The 20,940-nt window shown below is 56.9% G+C and overlaps 1 protein-coding gene across 2 annotated transcripts in view; it reads right to left on the bottom strand.

The window, feature by feature from the left end:
* CMIP (c-Maf inducing protein) overlaps positions 1-20,940 on the bottom strand; it is a 212,911-nt gene that overhangs the window by 45,482 nt on the left and 146,489 nt on the right. The window contains exons 1-2 of one of the 2 annotated variants that reach the window (XM_061386845.1): positions 9,062-9,266; positions 3,679-3,840 (exon numbers count right to left, since the gene is read on the bottom strand). In XM_061386845.1, the coding sequence (XP_061242829.1) occupies positions 3,679-3,840; positions 9,062-9,079 (180 nt within the window). In that variant the 5' untranslated portion in view covers positions 9,080-9,266. Of the gene's footprint in view, positions 1-3,678; positions 3,841-9,061; positions 9,267-20,940 lie in introns of those variants that run through there. The other variant, XM_061386844.1, reaches the window with a different exon arrangement.

The following is a 20,940-nucleotide window of genomic DNA, read 5'->3' as shown; positions in this document are numbered from 1 at the left end:
CACTAGCATCCTGGTGTGTTCTGCTCTGAGCGTCTCTGTGGACACAGACTTCCACCGGTGTCGACTCTCTCCAACAGGTGTTCGTAACACACCTCCTCACTGGGCAGTAAATGGCAAGACCGACACGGTCCCCAGATTCTGGAAGGAGCCCCACGGACTGAACAGGTTTAAGGAGTGTCTGGTATCGAACACGTTTACACCAGCCAAAGCGAAGGAAAAGCAAGGGAGCTATCCTTCTGCTTTGGTCCAGGCAGCTGGCTGCCAAGGGAGGCGGGGTGAGCGCTGGGAGCATCCCAGTTCCCATGGCAACCACCCGACCTGTGTGCCCAGGGTCCAGACCACGCAGGGGGGATGCTGTTTGGATTCTAACACCTTTCCTTTCTGTGGATGTGGGTGGAGTCTGAGCAGCCACGAATGGCAGACTTTTAACCACCAGCCATTTCTCAGCCAAGGTCAGGTAAAAAGCCTGGCTTTCGCAGCTCTGCTCACGCCTCAGGTGCTGTGTCAGGGCTCCGCAACACTCCTTCCACCCGCTTCCTGCGCCCGTGACAGGTCCTACGGCCAGGGGCTCGCCCAGTGGTGGGGGATGACAGGGTGGAGTGGGGCTGTGACCCCGTCTGCCCTGTCCCTGAGCCCCCATCTCCCACCACTGAGCTGCAGGGCTTAGGCCACACAAGGGCCAGTTCCCCCTTTTGGGCTGCTGTGGGCACACTGAAGGGACCACCGGGCCTCACCGCCCCGCGCATAGTTCCAGCAAGAGTCTCTCGCAGGCACGGGTGTGTCTCTTTGGTCCCCGTCGCTGGTGACAGCCCCTGCCCTTCTCAGGGAGCCTTCTCTCCACTGAAGCTCCTCCTGACCCTGGGTGGGGAGTGCTCACTAACAGCCACTGTGTTGGAGGGAACAACTGTATGCCACACAGAGTGGGCACTCCACACACTCGACCCAACAAAAGCCCGGGAGGCAGGGGACACCGGCTTTCACAAGCCTGTCCTCGTTCTCCCTTCTCGGGATCCTGCCCGTCTTCGGGCCGATTTGGTGATGATGCCTGGAGCCTCTTAGGAGGAGGAGGTTTGGGCAGCAACTTAAGTAAAGAGAACAAAGAATCTAATCCGCATGCTCGAAACAAAAAAGGGCAAGGAGTGGGGAGAGCTTGCTTTTCCAGCCATCCCCTCTACGTATCCAGCTGACGGTGCTGAAGGTCAAGTTCACAGCCATCTCCCACCATGAGAGAAATGTGACTGTTCATCAACTGGTCCCCGTATAGCAGGCACAGAGCCAGGCTCTGTGTACACATGAGGACATCCAATCCCTAATTCTAGGAAACGGGTGCTAATCTTAGCCCAACGTACTGAGAGACCTAGCTCCTTGTGTAAGGCCCGTGAGCTCCTGAGGGTAGAGCCACGACTTGCCGACTCCGCACACTGCTGCCCTAGGGGCCTGCTCCCTCGCTCACCAAAAAGCCTCCTCCAGTTCAGGTAACATCCCATCCACCTCGCAGTGGGGCAGACCTGGGCCTGGGTCCTGCCCACCCCTCATCCAAGTGACCCTGGGCAGCCGACTTAACCCCGCAGAGCCTCCATTTGTGATTCCGTGTGCTTGCCGTGCAGGGTCGCTGGGAGAAATGTAAAGGGGCTGGTGTAAACGCCTGCCACCCTGATCATCACAGGGCATGTGCTCAGAGAACCTTGGTGTCACTGGCAGAGGTGTGAATCTCACTGGAGGGGACGCCGTCTGGGCTGCAGCCCCAGCTCTGTTCCTTGCCAATGGCTGCTCTCATCAGTACATCGGGGACAATATGGGCCCCCTGCCTGACACCCAGCAGGTGCAGAGGAGATACAAGCTTCTTCCATTTTTGTTTCTTTAAATGCCTTCGTCTCTTTACCCTAGCTCTTGGGATCAGCTGACTCTGAGACCCTTGATCTAAAGCCTGAGAAGTGATGTGAAGTCTGTGAGACTGTGGCCACGGGAACCACATCTGAGATGGGCAGGAAGTCCCAGCAGAGGCCAGTCACAGGGTCACCTGCCACCGTCCCCACCACGCTGACCACAAGCCTGACTTAGAGATGGTGGCTGAGACCAGTGGGGCCGACAAAGTGGTCAGAGCGACTGTGCGGTGGGAGCCAGGCCGCCCTTCGGGGTGGACTTTCCAGCCCCACGGCCTACTCGGCAGGTCACACGGTGTCTCTGGGCCTCAGTTTCCCCATCTGTGAAATGGAGGCAGCGAGGCCCATCTCTCAGGGGGAATGTGAGTGTTAGATGGAAAGCTGTGTGCACGGCACCTGCTCGGCACATGAGAGGTGCGTCCTGAGGATGAGCCGCTCCGCTTTCGCCTGCGAAAAACCAGCCTGGGCCTGCCAACTGGCCCCACCCACCACGCTGGAGTCCTGGACTCAAGGCTGGGCTGACGGCGCCCAGCCTCAAATCCCAGACTGTGACCGTGATCCGTTCCAGAGTCGCAGTCTTGAGTCTCCCATGGGATGAGGCTGGTCTCCCACCTGACTGAGGACGGTCACACCCTCTGCCCACAGCCATCTCTGCCATGCACCTTTCACTGCCCGCCCCCACCTCCCCCCAGGGTGGGGGACCCTCTCTCTTCAGCAGACGTGGAAGGCTTGGGCCGGTTTCCTGAACCGATGGGCAGTGACCAGCCTGTGCCTGGGAGAGGGCGGAGGTTCTAGGTAGCAGGGACCTTGTGCGGGGTCTGGGGGTCTGCAGAGGAGCCACCCAGGGAACCAGGGCCACTCCCAGGGAAGAGGGACAGAGAGACCACTCTGGTGGCCATGCATAGCTGAGACCGGGAGTCATCAACCCCAGCAGCCCTCAGGGGCCAGGGAGCAAATGAAAGAGGGCAGCATTGACCTCTGTGAAGCACTCAGAATAGCACGGGGACAGAGGGGACAGTGAGACGCTCCCGAGCACCCCTTGCTCTCCATTGGGCAGACCAGCTGAGATCAGGCCTCATGTCCCGCCATCTTTCCTGCCCCGGGAGGGAGGCGACCACCTTTATCCAGGAGCCCGGGGCCACGCCTGGCACACGGCACACGCTCACAGCCTGAGGCTGCCTGGTGAAGCCGGAGGCTCGGCTGGGTGGCGCTGCGCAGCCAGCTGCCAACTGCTGCTAGGCATTCTGATCGTTTCTAAACACGACCTGCAAAGTCCTACTTTGTGGTAAAGCCTCTTGATTTTTCAAACCCTGTGCGAGCTAAACAGTGTGGCTGTGGGCTGTGGGTGCTGAGAAGACCAGGAAGCCACGTCTGCCCGGAACCCCAACGCTGGGTGTGGGGAGGCGGCCGGCGCAGGGGGTGGAGGAAGGGCGGTCTGGGGGCTGCACGATGCACTCCCACCCAGGATGAACGAGAGGATTCTGACAGCGGCCGCCAGCCCAGCTCGGGTCCAAGGCCAGCCCCTGCCAGGTCCTGTCCCAAAGCAGGTCCTGGGGCACAGTGGGGTGACAACCACTCTCCCCTCAACCTGTCCTCCTTCTCAGCTCCCTCATGTCGCTGGGGGATGGCTCACCTCCTCCCGTGATGGGGAGACACACAAACTCGAATTCAATCTGCCGCTTGACACGGGGTGGTGCTCAGTGGACCCCGTAAAGGAATAAAACTTCCAAGTGTTGGAGGGGCTGGGGTGGGGGCAGGTGGCACAGAGCGGGATCAGGCCAAGGGGCGGCCTTACCTCTGAGAGCAGTTTCGAGACGATTTCCAGTGGGGCCTGGTTGATGGAGTCGTCCTGCAGAGGGGACGTCAGAGCCATGTCCACCAGCGTCCGGATCTCCTTCAGGACGACCTCCCAACGGCTCGGGTTACTCAGGACTTTCTTGTATTTGTAAATCTTTTTCTGGTTGGGAGAGAGAAAGAGACCCACGCGTGTGATGGACAGGCCGGGGGTGGGCGAAATACACAACACAATCGGTGACTCCGCTGCTTCAGGGTGGACGCCTCCCTCCCTCCCCATCAGAATCCCATCCCGGAAGAACAGAGTCTTGCCCCAAGTCGAAGGCTGCGGCTGCAGACAGCCAGGCCTCCTGACAACTAGGAGTCATTTCTACTATGCTTCCAGTGACCTTTTGAAAAGGATGAAGATAGTTATCCTTCAGATCGCATCTTATGCCAAACTCGTTCCCCAGGTATTCTAATGCAATCACAGCAGGAAGGTACTTTCTTTGTGTTGGAGGCAATGTTTCTGCTCACGCTGGTCCTACGAGGCCACCTGGAGAGTGTGAGCAGCTGGGAAACCAGACAGACAGGCTTGGCGCCTGGAATTCAGCTCCAGCCAGGCAGGGACTGAGCCCAGAATGGTCCTCAGACTGCAAGTGGGGAGTAAGACAGTGCCTTATCGCCTCAGGACCCAGAGCTGGGGAGCAGCTGGGGCAGGGGCCAGGCTGGTTCCGCCCTCTGACATCATGGAAACAGAAGCCCTCTCTGAAGGCCGCGGTCCCAGCAGCTGCCTGCCTCGCGGACGCCCGGCTTGCCTGGGAGCCTCTCTTTCTAACTGGATAAACTCCTTCATTAAGTGCCCCACTCCCTGGGGAAAACCTAATTTTAAAGTCAAGGAACCAGCAGCCAGCTGGGTGACACGTCACAGCCTCCGAGCCAAAGTCTGGACAAGGGGAGGAGGCGGCGAGAGTCTCACGCTGGCCCCCGAGGCAAGCTCGCAGGCCTCCAGCGTCTCCCTGACCACTGCGTTTCTGAGTTAACAAGGATGAAGGGTCTTGGACCCCAGGGCCTAGAACAGAATATCTGGGGGACAAAGTCCACACTGGACTGAGTAGCGCACGGTGCTGAGTGAGGCGTCGTGGTGGAAACCCCCAGGCAGACTGTGGAATCAGACAGACCCGCATTCCACCTCCTGAGCCTCAGTTTCCACTTCTGTAAATGACACGTGAAAACAGCCTGTGGCCTCGTCCACTGTATAAGCCTGATAAATCCTGGACCCGCGTGGTCCCCTTTCTGGACGGAGTTGTGCTCAGAAGCACAGTCCAAGGATCACAACCACGGAACAAAGAGGGAACTCAGACACTCAGCTGGTCTCCTGAGAAACTTGAAAGGGATGAAACCTACGAGCCACTGCGATCCAGACATCACAGCATCCTAATTTTCTTTCTCCCGTTTTTGTTTTTTTCTCACACGCCACGGTGTTCTGGAGCCTCTTCCTTGCTAATCACGCCCGTCACCACCGCCATCCCCCACTCAGTGAACGCACACCTGGGAGTACTTCCCCGTCTTCATCCCAGCCCTCACTCATGTACATACGCGGTCTGTCTCCCCACTTTCCTCTCTCTCCACACACCCTCCACCTCCCCCACCTCCCTCTACTCTACACCCCCAGCTGCTGCCGTGAAGACAGCACAGTTCTCCTCAAGTCGGGTACAGAAGAGAGTGGAGACATTTACTTGTCAATCATGTTAGATCCTACAAGGGCCGGAAGAAACCATGGCAGCGTGCGTGCGTGCGTGTGTGTGTGAGCGTGTGTGTGTGTGTGTGTGTGTGTGGTGGGGGGGGGGCGGTGTTTATTGAACAGTACATACACCATAGATGGGGATGACGGTGACTGGCAGTGTTCACCACACCCCGTTCTCTCGTGAGGAGGTGCACCCAGCTTCCCGAGGCTTCCCTGGGACGGTGACCAGCCTCAGTCCCAGCGACTGTCAGCCAGGAGCACAGCCAGGTCCAAGCAGACACACAGCGCCTGAAATCTCAGGCAGCAGAGACACTTTGCAAGGCAAGAACTTGACCCAGCCCTGAAAGACGAATGCTCCTTTGAGTCCTGGATGTTGCGGGTCGGTTCTGTGACCAGAGAATTGCTTTATTTTTTAAATGACCATGAGATGGCTGCAGAAACTTGCCGTATATTAAGCCCCAAAGAAAACCACAAGGACGCATGGGCAGGTCTTCCCATGGTATACTCTAGATGGGCCTACGGCCTGGGCTTTAAGCGCCCTCTCTTCTAATCAGCTGCAGGTTATTTATTTTGGAAAGGATAATGACTTCATTCTTTTTGTGAAAACGGGGCATGCTCACTGTGAGAAATGTAAACCATGCTGAAACACACAGACAAAAGGATCAATGAAAAAAGGGCCTCAGAGATCCCACCACCTAGAAATAGCCATCGTTAATCTTCGGTGATCACTGGTCAGCCAGCTCTCCTTCAGACTTGGCCCGTGGGGGTTGGTGGCCGTGAGCGTGCTCCCTCCATCCCCAGGTACCCACACCTGGATGTCGCCGAGGCTCCGGGACACACGGCCCAGGGGGAGGGCCCTCCGGGTGCCCTCGGCCCCTGCACAGCTTCCCACGAGCCCTCTCCCAGGCACGCCCAGCCTCGGGCTCACAGACACAGCCCCCCTCAAAGGACCAGGGGACAACAGCTTTCCCACAGGCCCCTGCCTGAGAGGCGTCCCCGCTGGAAGTTCCCAGGGGCTGACGAGGGCTGACGTTTAATGAGCATGTACTGTGACCCGCTGGGCACCGTGCAGGGCACTTCCGGGTGTCAGCTCACGCCACCCTCCCGGTCACCCCAGGAGCCGGGGACCTGCCAGGAGCCCTGGGAGGTGATGGAGGGCGCAGGAGAGCAGGCAGGGAGTGGGGCTGGGGGGAGCGGGCAGCAAGTCACCAGGGCATCGTGGAGCGTTAGGATCCGGCAGCCGGCATCGCCACCCCTGCGGGGACGAGACGGCCAGGGCGGATCACGCCAACGCACCCAAGGGCCAAGGAGGCTGGGCTGCTACCCACCAGCTTCCTGGGCTCCTGGCTGCCCTGTGCCCAGGCTAGGGTGCTTCCGTAGACACGTCCACGGGCGGATTGCCTGGGCTTACAGGGAGCAGCCTTCAGGGCAGGGTGAGGCCGAGAAACAGGGGGCCTGCCGCTTCCACCATGGGCTCTGGTAGCCCCTTTACACACGTGGCTACTGCAGCCAGGAGGTGACATGACTCACACCAGGTCACACAACTAGAAAGGTGGCAGAGTCACAAGTACGAACGGGCTCTGAGGGACCCGAGAGGTGTCTTATCACACAGGTCAGGGCCAGAGCAGATGGTTCACTAGAGACACGGTCAGGAAGCCATCAGGAATGCTTTGGGGCCTGGGACGAGGGCTGGGACACATTTCCAGGGCTCTGGGGGTCGTGGGAGCAGCCGTGGGCAGGGTGGCTGTGACAGCTGTGGTTACAGGGTATGGACCGGCAGTGGGCTCCCAGAAGGGGCTCTGAGCCCTGGCAGGGCACGGCCACAGGGCGGAGGCAGGACCAGGGGCCCGGTCACTCCGCCTCGGGTGACAAAACGGCACGTTTCATCCCAGGAGCCAGTCTGATGAGCTCATGTGGTAATGAATCATGGCGGGGCTGGGCTGGGGCCGCCTCTGGAACCTGAACTCCCAGGCTCCTGGCAGCCCGGCCCTGGGCCCTGCTGCGCGGGACCCCTCCACCAAGCCCTCTTCACCAGAGGGGTGGGCGACCTCCTGCCCTGTCTCGAGTGCATGGGCCGAGGGGTTCCTTTGACAGGAGCCTCGGAGCTGTCTCCCTGCTTATTTTTGTGCAAGGAAGCCAAGAATGGTCTCATTATTTTTTTTTTAAGGGTTGGGGAGAAAAAAAAACAGAAAAGAATATGCCACAGACTCGTATGCAGCCCGCAGAGCCCCAGACATTTGCCATCTGGCCCTTTCAAGAAAAAGTTTGCTAACCGGGAGGCTGGAAAGGGTCAAAAGCCCATCCAGCCGAGAGGTCAGAGCATATGCAGCTCAAGCTGGGAGGCTGCCGGGGAGACGCAGGTTCCGACGTGGAGACGCCGCTCCGCACCCACCAGGCTGGATGGAACCGAGAGGTCCCACCACGTGCTGCGAGGGTGTGGATTCAGTGGGACCCTTGTCACTGCATCAGTACAGCACCACTGGAAAACAGCTTGACAGTGCCTCAAGTCGTTAAACGTAAATTTATCATATGACCTAGCAATTCTGTTCCTAGAAATCTACTCCAGAGAAACAGAGACAGACTCTACATAAAGACACACACATGAACGTGCACAGCAGCATTGCTCATAACAGCTCCAAACTGGAAACAACCCGAACGTCCATTAGCTGATGAATGGAGATACAAGAAGTGGTCTCTGCGCGACGGTATAGTAGTTGGCAGCAAAGAGGATGGAACCTCTCACATGTGCTACCACACAGCCGAACCTCCCCAATATGCTAAGTGAAAGCAGACAGACGCAACAGACATGCTGGAGGACTCCTTTTACATGAAAGGTCTAGAAAAAGGCACATTTATAGAGACAGAAAGTGCCTGGGGCTGGGAGGTGGCAACAGGGACTAGAACCGCAAACAGATATGAAGACGTCTTGCAGACGATGGAACTATTCTAAACCTGCACTGTGACGGCTGCACAACTATAAATTTACTACAATCGCTGAATCCCTCACTCACAATAGGTGAATTTTTGAATCTTATGCCATGTACATTACACCTCAATTAAGGTATATGAGAAAAAAAAAATCCCCACCCATGCAGATGGAAGGTATCAAAGTCAGAGGTAGTATGGCTTTGCGATTAGGAGTGCAGGCTTTGCAATCAGCAGACTTCAGATCTGAGCTCTGCTTCATCTACCCGTTCACCTATTCACTCCTCCATTCATCCACCCATCCACCCATCCATCCTTTCCAGCCAAGAGTTATCCATCTTTCCAACCAGCCAGCAATACTGCTGGGCACCATCTAGTGTGGTCTGCCAAGGACTGAGTTAAGTGCTCACGTTACCCGTGGGGAGCAAGGCAGACAGACCCCGGTGCTCACGGAGCTTACCGACACCCTGCTGCCCTCGTCTGCAGCGTGCCATGACAGCGACCACTAGCAGAGGCTTGCCATGCCCAGCCCATGAGAGGGTAATACATACAAACACTCAGCCCTGTTCCTGGCTGAACAGCAGCTCTAATTCTTATCGCCCGAGTCCCGAGGGTGAGTGACCCAAAGCAGGCACGGCCGAGGAAGGCTCCCAGCTACCCAGACCACGGAGCCGGCAGCTCCACTGCAGTCCTCGCAGTCCTCGCCCTCTGCTTATCAGGGAGGGGGCGTTACCTGGGCAACCTCCGCCATCTCTCTGGCAAACAAGACGCCCGGCTCCTCCGGTCTGGGAGAGCGGAGCCCGCCGGCGCCTTCGCGGGAGACGAGCTGTCACCAGGGAGGCGCCCCTCGGCGTGACTCAGAAGGGGCTGGGAGCACGCCTCCCAGTGACAGGGTGGCCACTCCGGCGCTTGCCGCAGCCTCCGAGGCTGGGCTCACAGGAGCACGCATGCTCCCCCGCCCGGGGCGCTGCGGGGGGCGGGAAGGGGGGGCGGGGGAGGAGCCAGGCTGGAGCTGGGCTGGCTTCTGCAACTTCTTTTGTGCCAGGGGACGTCCCGAAGCTGTGCTGCCCAGCTCGAAAGCCACCAGCTTTCAAAAGCGTGTGGCTACTTAGGCTGAAACAAATTAAAAGGAAACACAGCTGAGCACTCAGTGTCTCCAAGGCCACACCGGGCTGGGGGCTGCCACAATGGGTACTGCAAACAGAGGATGTGTGCGGCGTGGCAGAAAGTTCTACCGGGCAGGCTGTCCTCAAGTCTTAAGTGTCCCCTCGTCACCCCCGCCCCGGAGGACCAGCCATGGGCTCGCTGCCCCTCCCACCCCTCAGGGCCGGTGTGTGAGCAGCACCCCGACCCACCGCCTGCCCAGGCTCCGCGGGTCTCCCCTCCAAAGCCTACAGAGGCCTCTCCCCGATGTCTTCTACACTCCCGGGCAGAATGACCACGTGGGTGACCTCCTTGGCGTCCCTGATTCCTAGACAGGCCTCTGACCTCCTCCTTTTTCTCAAGCTCACCGTGAGTGTGCACGCTGACTGTGCCAGGTGGCCAACCACCTGCACTTCTGGGCTGGGGGTGGGGGTCCCCGACATCCGGGTGGGGGGCGTTTCTGACCCTCTCTTTCGCCCTCCGGAACGGCCTCTGTTAAACCCTTTCTGCATGAAGCACCATCCCTTTGCCTTCAGAATCAACCCAGGCCTGTGGCTGGCCCGCGTGTGTCACTTCCTGACTGCCCACCTGGGCCCAAGTCTAGATCGCCACCCTGAGACCACCATACCCTCTCAGCACCCCCCGTACACTCCACAGAGACTCCAGCTTAGCCAATACAGTTACCGTACTGTTACTGCAGAACCGACAGACGGATGAATCAAGGTACACCCTCCAGGACTTGGGTTTGTCAGGACGGGAGTCGGGACACACACTCTGAGTGGGTGGGGCCTTTGGCTCTAGTACCGAGGGGCAGGGAGTAGAGGAAAAGACAGAAAGCGAGACTCGAGCCTAGACCTGGGGCTCCCGTCGGCTGGAGGGGAAGGCATGGCCTTCTCACCCTAACAGAGCCACTGTTCCCAGCAGTACTGGCCAGCCCTGTCCAGGGCGCACCATGTGCCAGGATAATGGGTTGTGACAAGTGACACAAGAGCACTAGCCGTCATCGCTTTTGGAGGGCTCCCCGCAGATCAGCCCCTCTTCTGCAAAGCACCTGTAATGGCATTCCCGTTACACCCACTTCACTTGACAATCATGTCAATGTGAACGGCATGATTAGCTCCATTTTACAGTTAAGAAGACTGAGGCTGAGAGAGGTTAAGTCGAGGAGCTGGTAAGAGCCAGAGCTGGAGCTGGACTCAGGTCCAGCTTTGGATCCCGAGTCCCCGACCGCCAGGCCACTCTGAGGGGCATACCCGAGTGCTTCCTCTGCCTCTATCGATGCTGCTGCCTCCTGCTGAAACAAACAAGAAGCCCTTCAAATTGAGGCGCTGAGCCCAGGGGCAGGTGCAGACTGGCTGCAGCTGGGCACCTAGCTGACATCTGCCCAGGAAGCCTGGGGAGTTGGGTAATCTGTATGAAAGAGAGCGGGAGAGATCCTGGCACTCTGCCCCGAGTGCCCACCGGAGGCGGTCTCCCTGCAGTCATTACTGCTTCCAAGGAAACAGCAGACACACGGGCACAGTGTCCCGCTTGTCGTCTCCAGAGCATCAGCTGGTTGCCTGGGAAACCAAGCATCTGGCTGGTGAGGCGATGAACTGGTCATGGTGCCAGACTGGCAGCTGGGTACCACATCCTACTTAGCTCTTGGGGACTGCTGCACCCTTGGCAAAATCCAATCAACCCATGGATCCGACTGACTGCACTGAGAAACTTCTCGGTGGCTGTTCTCCTCTCTCAGCTCTGACTCCAGGGGAAAGGGTCAAGCCCTGTCTGTCTCCTCACTGTTCTGTGTGGTGGTGGAACTGCTGGGGACACCTGGAAGGTGCTCTCAGTATTTGTCAAAGGGAGGAGATTCAGAATCAGAAAGACAGCTACAAACAGCTTGCTTTTCTCAATTTGCTGGCATACTGCGTGCAGCACTTTAAAGCATTATCTGTTAGGATTTGAAATAGCTTAGCTGAAATCCCATCACTGCCACGAGCTTGGTTCGTAGTGGTATGTGTTGGCCGTCATCAGCTACCACACCAGACCCTTAACCCTCCCTGCCCACTGCAAACGCAGGAACCACCTGCAGTGGGGCTTGTTAAAAGGCAGGTTCTAACTCAGTAGAGCCCATGAGGCCTGGGAGTCTGCACTTTGAAGCAGCTTGCACATAAGAGTTGTGTGAAACCGACCCCGGGGCCTGGTCTGCTCCTCCCCAGGGCACAGGCACGCTCGCTGGTTCCTGTGACACACGGAAGGGGGCACGGAGGGGTTAAGGCCTCGCCGGAGGTCACGCAGCTGGCCCTGCGGGTTATGTCCCCCACGTGGTATGTCCTAGTCCTAGCCCCTGGTGTCTGTGGCTGTGACCTTCTTTGGAAATAGGTCTTTTCAGACGCCATCAAGGGAAGATGAGGTCATGCTGGAGCAGGGTGGGTCCTCGTAAAAAGGTCAGGGGAAGACACACACAGGGAGAAGGTCAGGTGAGGACGGGAGCAAGGCTCCCACCAGCAGAGGGACGCCAAGCAGCACGGCAGCCCCCAGAAGCTGCGAGAGGCCAGGAAGGCACCTGCCCGCACCCTACATCCGAGAGATGGCACACTTGTGCTGATGCCACCCAGTTTGTGGTTCTCTGTCACAGGAAACTCACACAGCTGGCGAGTGTGAGAGCAAGGCAGGCCCCTGGGAGCCTGGCTCCTGGCCTCCCTGCCATCCTGCTTCTGCCGTCTCAGCTGGCCCTTCCCATCCTTTTCTCATGCGGAGGTGGTAGCCAGGGCCCCTGCTCTCAGCAGCCTCTCCCAGCTTACCCTTGGAATCTGCTGGGTTGTCTCTTCTTGAGCTTCCCTGGTAGCTCAGATGGTAAAGAATCTGACTGCAAGGCAGGAGACCCAGGTTCGATCCCTGAGTCAGGAAGATATCCCGGAGGAGGAAATGGCAACCCACTCCAGCATCTTGCCTGGAGGATTCCATGGACAGAGGAGTCTGACGGGCTACAGTCCCTGGAGTCACAAAGAGTTGGACACAACTGAGCGACTATCGCTTTCACTTTTCACTTTCTCCTCTTGGGAAAGGCCTGACTCCCTGTCTCTTCCTTGCTCTCTCGTTGATGCCCACCCCCAGCTGATGACCTGAGCACAGAGCTCTGGTCCTGTGCTGCCTCAAGGAAGGCCGGGCGGGGACGCCTGTGCACCTGCACCATCACTGCCATCGCAAGGAGAGGGCTGGACACTCCGGGAAGCTGCAGAGGGAACTCCCGGGAGGACCTCGGCACAGGGCTGACTCGGGGTCCTCGGCACAGAGGAGTCACGGGGCAGGCTCAGCCCCACCCCTGCTTTGGCCCTGAGGTGTGTGCAGAGTGGGGCATCTCTGCATTCAGACTTCTGTTCTGCTGCTTGTGAGCTGTGCAGCCTCAGGCAAACCACACCACCTCTCTGAACCTTAGTTTCCTCATCTGCAAAATGGGGCTAAGAGGTGTGCCTGCCTCTGGCAGCTCTGACGAGATTAAATGTGGGATTTCATGCTGAACCTTCTAGGTGTTTAATAAATGCTAGCCATTGGGCCAGTGGGGCATTGATTCAAGATAGTTAAGTCTGGAGAGAAAATAAAGGTGACGAGAAACCCCTACATGCCCACTGACAGGGAAATGCCTGAACTAACCATGGCCACGTGCAAGATCACACCAGCAGCAGGTAAAAGGAACGAAGCGCGGCCAGCAGCCCTGCCGTGGACTCCAGCCCTGTGAGTCACGTGAAGTGTAGGAGCACACACGCGGGTGGGCAGGGGAAGACCACGGTGGTGGTGGTGGGTGCAGGGCCAAGGAAGAGCTTTGGCTTCATGAAACGTTTCAAACTGCTGCAGGAAGCCAGAACTATGCTGTACATTTAACCTCAAAGCAGTGAAGAGAAACACCCCCAAAGATTTCAGAAACTGGGATCACGGAGGTGGTGGTGTCCCTGTTCACAGAATCCTTAAAATCGGGCAGAACCCCACATTCTTAGAAGGAGCTGGAAAGTATCTGAGAGATCGTGTTCTCCTTGATTTTTCACTGTTCCAGTCGATCACCTTGTTTTTGAAATGATAAAGACGCTGACCGGAAAACCAGAATCCGACAGAGCAGTGTTTGGGAGGGGACTGCTACAGAGCACGAAGGCTCACGGAGTGCTCACCGCCGGCACGGTCGTGAGCTGGTGTCCATCGTTCCACAGATTCCCTGAATGCACACCCTACCCCCCTTAAAAGCGTACGTGAATCCAGCCCACATCATACAGGCTGGCTTGTTTTTAACTTCACCTCTGACCCCCACTGCACCCTACCCCAGCACCCATGCCAAAACCATGACATGTGGTTGGCGAACGTTTTCTGGGAAGGGGCCAGGTGATAAATATTGCAGGCTTTTCTGGCCACGCTCTGTTGTTGTAGCATGACCGGGGTTGGGGGTGGGGTGGCTGGGTCCCCCTGAATCTCTTATTTAAAACAAACAAACAGGCGATGGGCCAGTCTGTCAACCCCCAGGGGTATCAGTTCCGACCGTCCTCCCTGGCCACGCGCAAACAGATGCAAACGTACAGAGAGCTGGGTTTTGCTCCCAGCCTTCGTTGTTCAGTTCCTCCTTTCATTTTACACAAAGGGCATCACGCTGTACATGGGTCTCTGCATCCACACCCCGTGGGTGGAAGTGGCCCCACATCGATTAGATTTTCCCATGCTGAGTCTTGTCGTAAGCCACCTCAAATGTCACCGGGCAAAGGCAGAATGTACATTTAGAAAATGAAAATCAAGCAAACGGAAGTCTTCTCTCCTGACCTCAGCCAGAGCTCTGGGCAACTCCTTTGCGTGGCCTTTTTGGGCAGTGGTCATCGGGTGCTGTGACTGCCAAGCATCAGGGACCCCGGCAGGGCCGTCCCCTGACCAGACAGCCAGACCCTTTCCAGGCACTCTGTGTCACGGAGCTCTTCTCCAGGGTCTACTGTCTGCCCCCAAGAGGGCCCCCTCGGTCCAAGAGGGTCTTCCACGGTCCCCAGGATCAAAGCCCACCCCGCCTCCAGGCTCTCGCATACCCAGAGACGTGTCCTGCTTCCTCATAACTATCAACTCAACTCAGGGTGTGTTCGTCACTAACAGGAAAGGCTGTCTTTGAGGAATCACCCCCAGTAGACTCAACAAATAAATTAAAAAATGCAAATACAGTACCGAGGCTGCTCTTCTTCTGCTGGGTGGGAGAGACGTCCAGAGCAAGTTTCGCTCCCCTGAAAGGCAGAGGACAGCACGGGGCTGTTTGCCTTGGGCTCGAGAAAGGGAACTCTCTATCCCAAATAAGGAGTTCCCGGGCTCGGCTTCAGGCGGTAGCATCTCGACAGGGGCCTCCACTGTTTATTTGACTCAGAACTTTATCTGGGGCTCACAGGACTTCAGAGGCATCTGATCCGCTCGGGCCTCGTGCGGGGAGCCTTGAGGCATCGCCAGGCTGCCTCCTCTTGGGCTGGAGCCATGGCTCCTGCTGCGAAGGGCCTTAATTTATGAGTGCCCTGGAAAAGGACCCAGCTCCCCAATTAATTCACCTGCAGTGGATCATCAATGTTCGTGTCCAGGCAGGCAATGAAGGTGCGCTCGAATCAAAGGGGGAAAGTGTCCTGCGTTTCTGAGAAGGGGGTCTTGTGGGGAGCAAGTGTCACCAGTCACTCAGGCAGGCCCAGGGCAAGGTCAAGGAAGATCCAGGGGTGGGACCTGGAGTGCATTCACCGCCGTGAAATCTGAGTGGCCCACATGGTAGAGGAGACGCCAGCAGAGGCAACCCAAAGCCGTCACGCCTGATCTCAATGGTCTCGAGCTAAGAGGGACAAAGAGAAGGCTCAGACTGGGGGCTGAGTTCTGCCTGAGGTACGGGGGAAAGTTCTTTACTCTGAGAGTCAGTTTTCTGGTCTGCAAAATGGGGACATGAAATTAAAAGACGCTTGTTCCTTGGGAGAAAATCTATGACCAACCTAGACAGCTTATTAAAAAGCAGAGATATTACTTTGCCAACAAAGGTCTGTCTAGTCAAAGCTATGGTTTTTCCAGTAGTCATGTATGGATGTGAGAGTTGGACTATAAAGAAGGTTGAATGCCGAAGACTTGATGCTTTTGAACTGTGGTGTTGGAGAAGACTCTTGAGAGTCCCTTGGACTGCAAGGAGATTCAAAGTCAATCCTAAAGGAAATCAGTCCTGAATATTCATTGGAAGGACTGATGTTGAAGCTGAAGCTCCAATACTTTGGCCCCCTTATGGGAAGAACCGACTCATTGGAAAAGACCCTGATGCTGGGAAAGATTGAAGGCAGGAAGAGAAGGGGACAACAGAGGATGAAATGGTTGGATGGCATCACTGACTCAACAGACATGAGTTTAAGCAAGCTCCAAGAGTTGGCGATGGACAGGGAAGCCTGGTGTGCTGCAGCCATGGGGTCATAAAGAGTCGGACACTACTGAGCCACTGAACTGAACTGAATCCTATCTCCCAGGGACACTGTACCGTCTCAAAAGGGCAGCAGATGAAGTGGCTGGAAAACAGCGGGCATGCAGTACGTTGTCTGCTGCACTTTCTCCCTTTCTTCGAGATACTGCAGGGGCTCTCAGACTGCGGTGTGTACCAGAATCACCTGGAAAACACACCTTGCTACACTCTCCTCCCCCACCTTCCAGTTCCTGAGACAGGGGTGTGCATTGCTAGTAAGTTTCCAGATCACATACAGGCTGCTGGTCTGGGAACCCCACTTTGAGAACCAGTGAGACATGGTGGGTCCACTGTGGTGGAGAGGCCTAGAAGGAAATAAAAACTGTTCTAGATGGAAAGTTCATCGCAGACACTGTCAGAGGCTCTGAGAGCCAACAGTCACCAAGGGTCTCCTGCAGCCCACCACCTTCCCTCAGAATCGAGTTTGTCCCAGACCTCCTGGGTGTGCTTTTAGGGTTCCATGGACTCCTGGACATCTGTTCCAGCTTAGAGGTCAGCCAAAGGATGACCTCAGAATGGCATCCATTCTGCCAAAGGCTCCCATCCATGCACCCGCCTGGTCCCTGCCGCCTCTCCAGCTCCCACCTGGACACAAGCCACTGTGGCCTCCAGCCACCAAGGTCGGCAGGCTCCATCTGGGTGGCTTTAAGACCCTGGACAGGGGCTGTCTGTCCATTTCAGAGTTTTCTGCAAAACCACCCTTGGGTCTAAGAGGGCACCAGGGGAGCAGGCGCAGACGATGGCCACCGGGGCCCTGGCGCCTCCGCCTTTGTCTCAGGATCAGTCAGCCTCCCTCCCAAACCCCATTCCATCCAGAGAGCAGGCTGCTCCCGGGATATTTTCTGATCCCCGGGTGAGGTAAGGACCTAGTCCCTCTGCAGGGACAGGCCTGCTCTTTTTGGAGGCTCTTGCTTCATCTCTGAGCGAACAAGCAGGCAGGAGCCTCAGAGGCAAACCCAGAATGGCAGCGCCCCCCCCAACGCTGCCAAGAGCTGCCAGCCTCCCCAACTTGGGGGGCTCGCTGCCCACCCCCCAAGACAGACTCCTATAGAACAGAAGGTCTTCCTGGTAAAGAGACAGCCTCCCATTTACGTTTTATGGACTTATTTGAAGAAAGAGAAACGGAGAGAAAAAAATTCTGCCTTAAACGGCAGAAAACAAATTCACCCGCAAAGCGTTTACGTGGAAGGCTTCCTTGTGTGGTGGGGTGAGTCATAAGCCCCGTCAAAGCGTGCGTGGGATGACAAGCTGAGCCCCCGGGCCCCCTCCTCGTCTGGGAGAGAAGCAACCCACAAATGCGCTTCTTTCCTGGCTGTGTGGCGAGCCGGCTGTCACTCGCCCCTTCTGAGGCCGGGGGAAGGCTGTCACGCGGGCGTTGTGGGGTGTCTGATGTCCCCGAGCCCAGAGCTGGAGCAGCACAGGGTGGGGGACAGGCTTGGGGTCCCAGGGATGTGCTGCAAACCCCAACCCCTGCTTCCTGCCCTGGGGCTCAAGCACATGCTTCCTCCGGGCCCCCCGGGGCTCTACACTCCTGACCTTTTGGGTTCGATGGGCAGAGGGCTCTGCAGGGGTGAGGCTATACTAGGTACCCCTCGCTGTCCCTGGTCCACGGACGATGGGCACCTGCATCGCCGTCCTTTCTCTCAGACACTCAACTTCCCGTCTGAATAACGGGGTTTCACTCAAAGATTTAGGTCCCACCGGGCTTGACCCTTGTCTGAACGAGCTACTACAAAACCGTAAAAAACAATGAAGTAGGTAGACCCTAGAGCGCTGTACAAGCTTGTGTGTGAGATCAACCACGGGACGTGACAGAATGCGGAGGGAGCAAGGAACGCCCAGCGTGGGTAATGAAATCCGTGTGGGGCTTTAAAAGGAACTTTGATGACAACCTTCTGAAGGGCTCCACAAAACTAACAGGACTGCCTCTGGGAAAAGGAACTTGAGGGAGGAGAGACTGTGCATTTCAAACCTTTCAGAATTTCCCCAAGGACCGAGTACATGTGTAGCTGTCACTGGTCTTGGCTGCCATCAGCAGATATTTGGGCAGCGCCAGACTGAAAGGGAAGACGGCAGGAGGCAGCTGTCCGGGCTGACGGGAACCCGGGCGCTGGAGACTCAAGTGAGGACAGCAGTCAAAACCCAAGCAACCCGACAGATTTGTGCATTTTGTTATGTCTGAGTTACAGCTCCATTTTCTTTTTAACTTAAAAGTGTTTACAGAGGTCTATGGACGGTGGCACATTTCCCCCCCCCCCCAGTTTTCTCTGTCCTTTTTACTATTCAGAGGAAACTTTAATAAATGCAATTTTAAACATCCCACCTCAGTACTCCTGTATTCTGTTGTCAGGTGTATAAACTGGTTTCGATCCCTTTGGGAAACTGTTGGGGAAGCGTCCACCAAAAGGGACCCTCTGCCTACCCAACGGCCTGACCTCAAAAGGATGTAAACGTCTGTTCACTCAGAGATGTGTTTGTAACGGTTCTGTTTGTAATAGCCCCAACCTGGAAATCTCTGTCTGTAACAGAATGAACAAATTAATAGTCTATTCATTTAACAGAACACTATCTAGTGAAGCAAATCACTACTACACAGGATATTATATGTTGCACAGATAAATCTTAAAAACGTAACTTTGAGCCGAAGAAGCCAGGCATGCAGGAGTTTAGGCTGTGTGACTCCATTTACCTGAAGTTCAGGTCCATGGCAGACAAATCCATGCTGCGGGAAGGGAGGAGAGTGGGTCCATTGGTGGGCGGTGGGGTGCACAGGAGCCGGGGGAACTCTGTGGGGAGGGGGGCTCCAGGGAGGCAGTCACATTCTCTGTATCGATCTGGGCAATTACAAGATCAATTCTATAGGCATCTGTGGCATTTTTAGCCAGTAGTATCGTCTGATCTGTATACTTTTCTTTTTTTTTTTGTTTTTGATCTGTGTACTTTTCTACATGTATGCTACCCCTTCAGTGAAAAGTCTGCTTCAAACACAAAGAAACGTCTGGTTGAGGAAGGGCCTGATGCTCACTGGGGCTTCCCTGCCTCTGTGGGCTCAGACAGGGGACTAGGCCACCCACCCTCTCCATGCCCAAGGTGGTGCCCCCTTCGGCCAAATGAAGTGGGCTGGAGACCCACCAACCACCCAGGGTTCAAATCTCAGCTCCACCTGGTTCTGGCTGTGGACGAGCTCCTTGGCCCTCTTCGCTCCCCCTTCCAAACAAACCTGCCTTTGAGAAGACTGGCAGAGAGCGTCCACCGGAGCCCCCGGCACAGCCCCGGACACTAGTAGGCACCTAGTAACTGTTCTCTCCGGCTACTGTGAGGAGAGCCCACAGGAGCGTGAGCTCTCCTCCCCAGGGCGCGCCGCCCTCTGCCACTTGTTAGTTTTAATCCCTGAAGCTTCCCATGTTATTACTTTCAGGGCCCCTGATGGCCCACCAGGGGCCAGGAGCTGCGGCTGCGAGTCGCTGGAGACCGTGGCCTCCCGCGGGTTGTGATGAGCGCAGGTGCGGAGGCGGCCTGGCTGGACTCTCCTCGGGAAGGGCCTCTGCTCCCCGGGGTCAGCTCTGCCACCCGGGCACCTCCCGATGGGCATCCCCTGGAGTCTTGGACGGTGATGGGCCCCCTGCCTCACGGCGGGGGAGCCCCCCTTTCACGGTTCTTTGTGGAATCCCTCTGATCCCTCTTAGGAAGTCACAAAGCCCTCTTTGACCAAGTGCCAGAAACTAATCTGGACGGAATTCCTGCCTCTCGGACCTGGAGGAAGCCGACCTGTGGCTAGGCCTCTGAAAGGACCGAAGAGGCCACTCCCGGCCGTTCCCAACCTGCTTCCCGCCCCGGCTTCACCTTCCCGCTCAGGGGCAGGAGGGCTGACACTCAAGACCCCTCGGGCAGCTCGGCAAAGGCTCCCAAGAACACGCCTCAAAGAGACACAGGCCGGAGCTGACGGGGCTGGACGTGGATTCCCAGTCGCACCAGTCTCCACAGGTCCGGGAGGTCACTGAGGCAGGGGTCGGGGGAGCTTTCGCTCCCTCTGTTAACTCTGCGTGACCCACAGGGGCTGCATGGAGAAGGGGTCTGCCCCGGGGGGACTGAGTGCAGTGACTGAGTAGCGAGGCCTGCCAGGGGCTCCCTGGGGGTGGGTGGCACGCCTGCCGTTCGCACGTGCCTTTTCTTCCAGAGCCCCGTCTTCTGGAAACTATCAACACAAAGGGAAAGAGACCTTGATCACTAAAAAAATAATTAACACTGATCCCGTGCTTATCCACACGGTAGGTGCCATTTCTAAGTTCTTTCCTGCTATTAACTCATGTGACTCTCACAGTGACCTAAGAGGTTTGGTCTTAATGTGACCCCCACTTTATTCAGGAGGAAAAAAAGAGGTCCATGGAGGAAAGTAGCCAGTCCAGGGGTCCCACGGCCCATGGGGCGGGGAGCCAGGGCTGGAACCTGGGCAGTCTGGGGCTAGAAATGTTTCTCTTGGGGGCGAATTAGCAATATGTGGAAAGAGTCACCAAAGAAAATACATCCCTACTCTCTGTCTAGCACCCACTGTTCTGGAAATCTGTCCTGAAAGAGGAGTTCTAAAGAAGTGAATGCCTGGCTACGGCGGACGGTCATGACTTCACTGTCTGCAGTTGAGAATGGGCACTGACCAAATGCCCAACAGCAGGTCCTGTGGTCAGCTGTGCATGACCTCCTCACACGTGTGACGGACACGCTGACATGTCTAAGGACCTGGCCACAGCTGCCAAGAGGCTGTGCAAAGGGAGACAGAGCCTGGAAGGGCATCGGGAGGTGAGACCAGGGAGCAGGGCGGTCACTGGTCTCGCTGTGTCCATAAGGGTGCTTTCACCACGACTAAAGAGGGGAGCAGGCAGTGGGGCAGGGGGGTAGGCCGCGTGGAAACGGCAGGAGGGGAGCACGGGTCGCCGCCTTCTCTCCAGACACGTCGAGCCCAGTGCGAGTCACCCAGGAGCCCGTGGCGCAGGGCCCGGGGCCAG

This window comes from Bos javanicus, chromosome 18 (genome assembly GCF_032452875.1).
Source record: "Bos javanicus breed banteng chromosome 18, ARS-OSU_banteng_1.0, whole genome shotgun sequence".
Classification (NCBI taxonomy): Eukaryota; Metazoa; Chordata; class Mammalia; order Artiodactyla; family Bovidae; genus Bos; species Bos javanicus.
The sequence above is the reverse complement of the archived record's forward strand: the minus strand, read 5'-3'. Positions and strand labels throughout refer to the sequence as shown.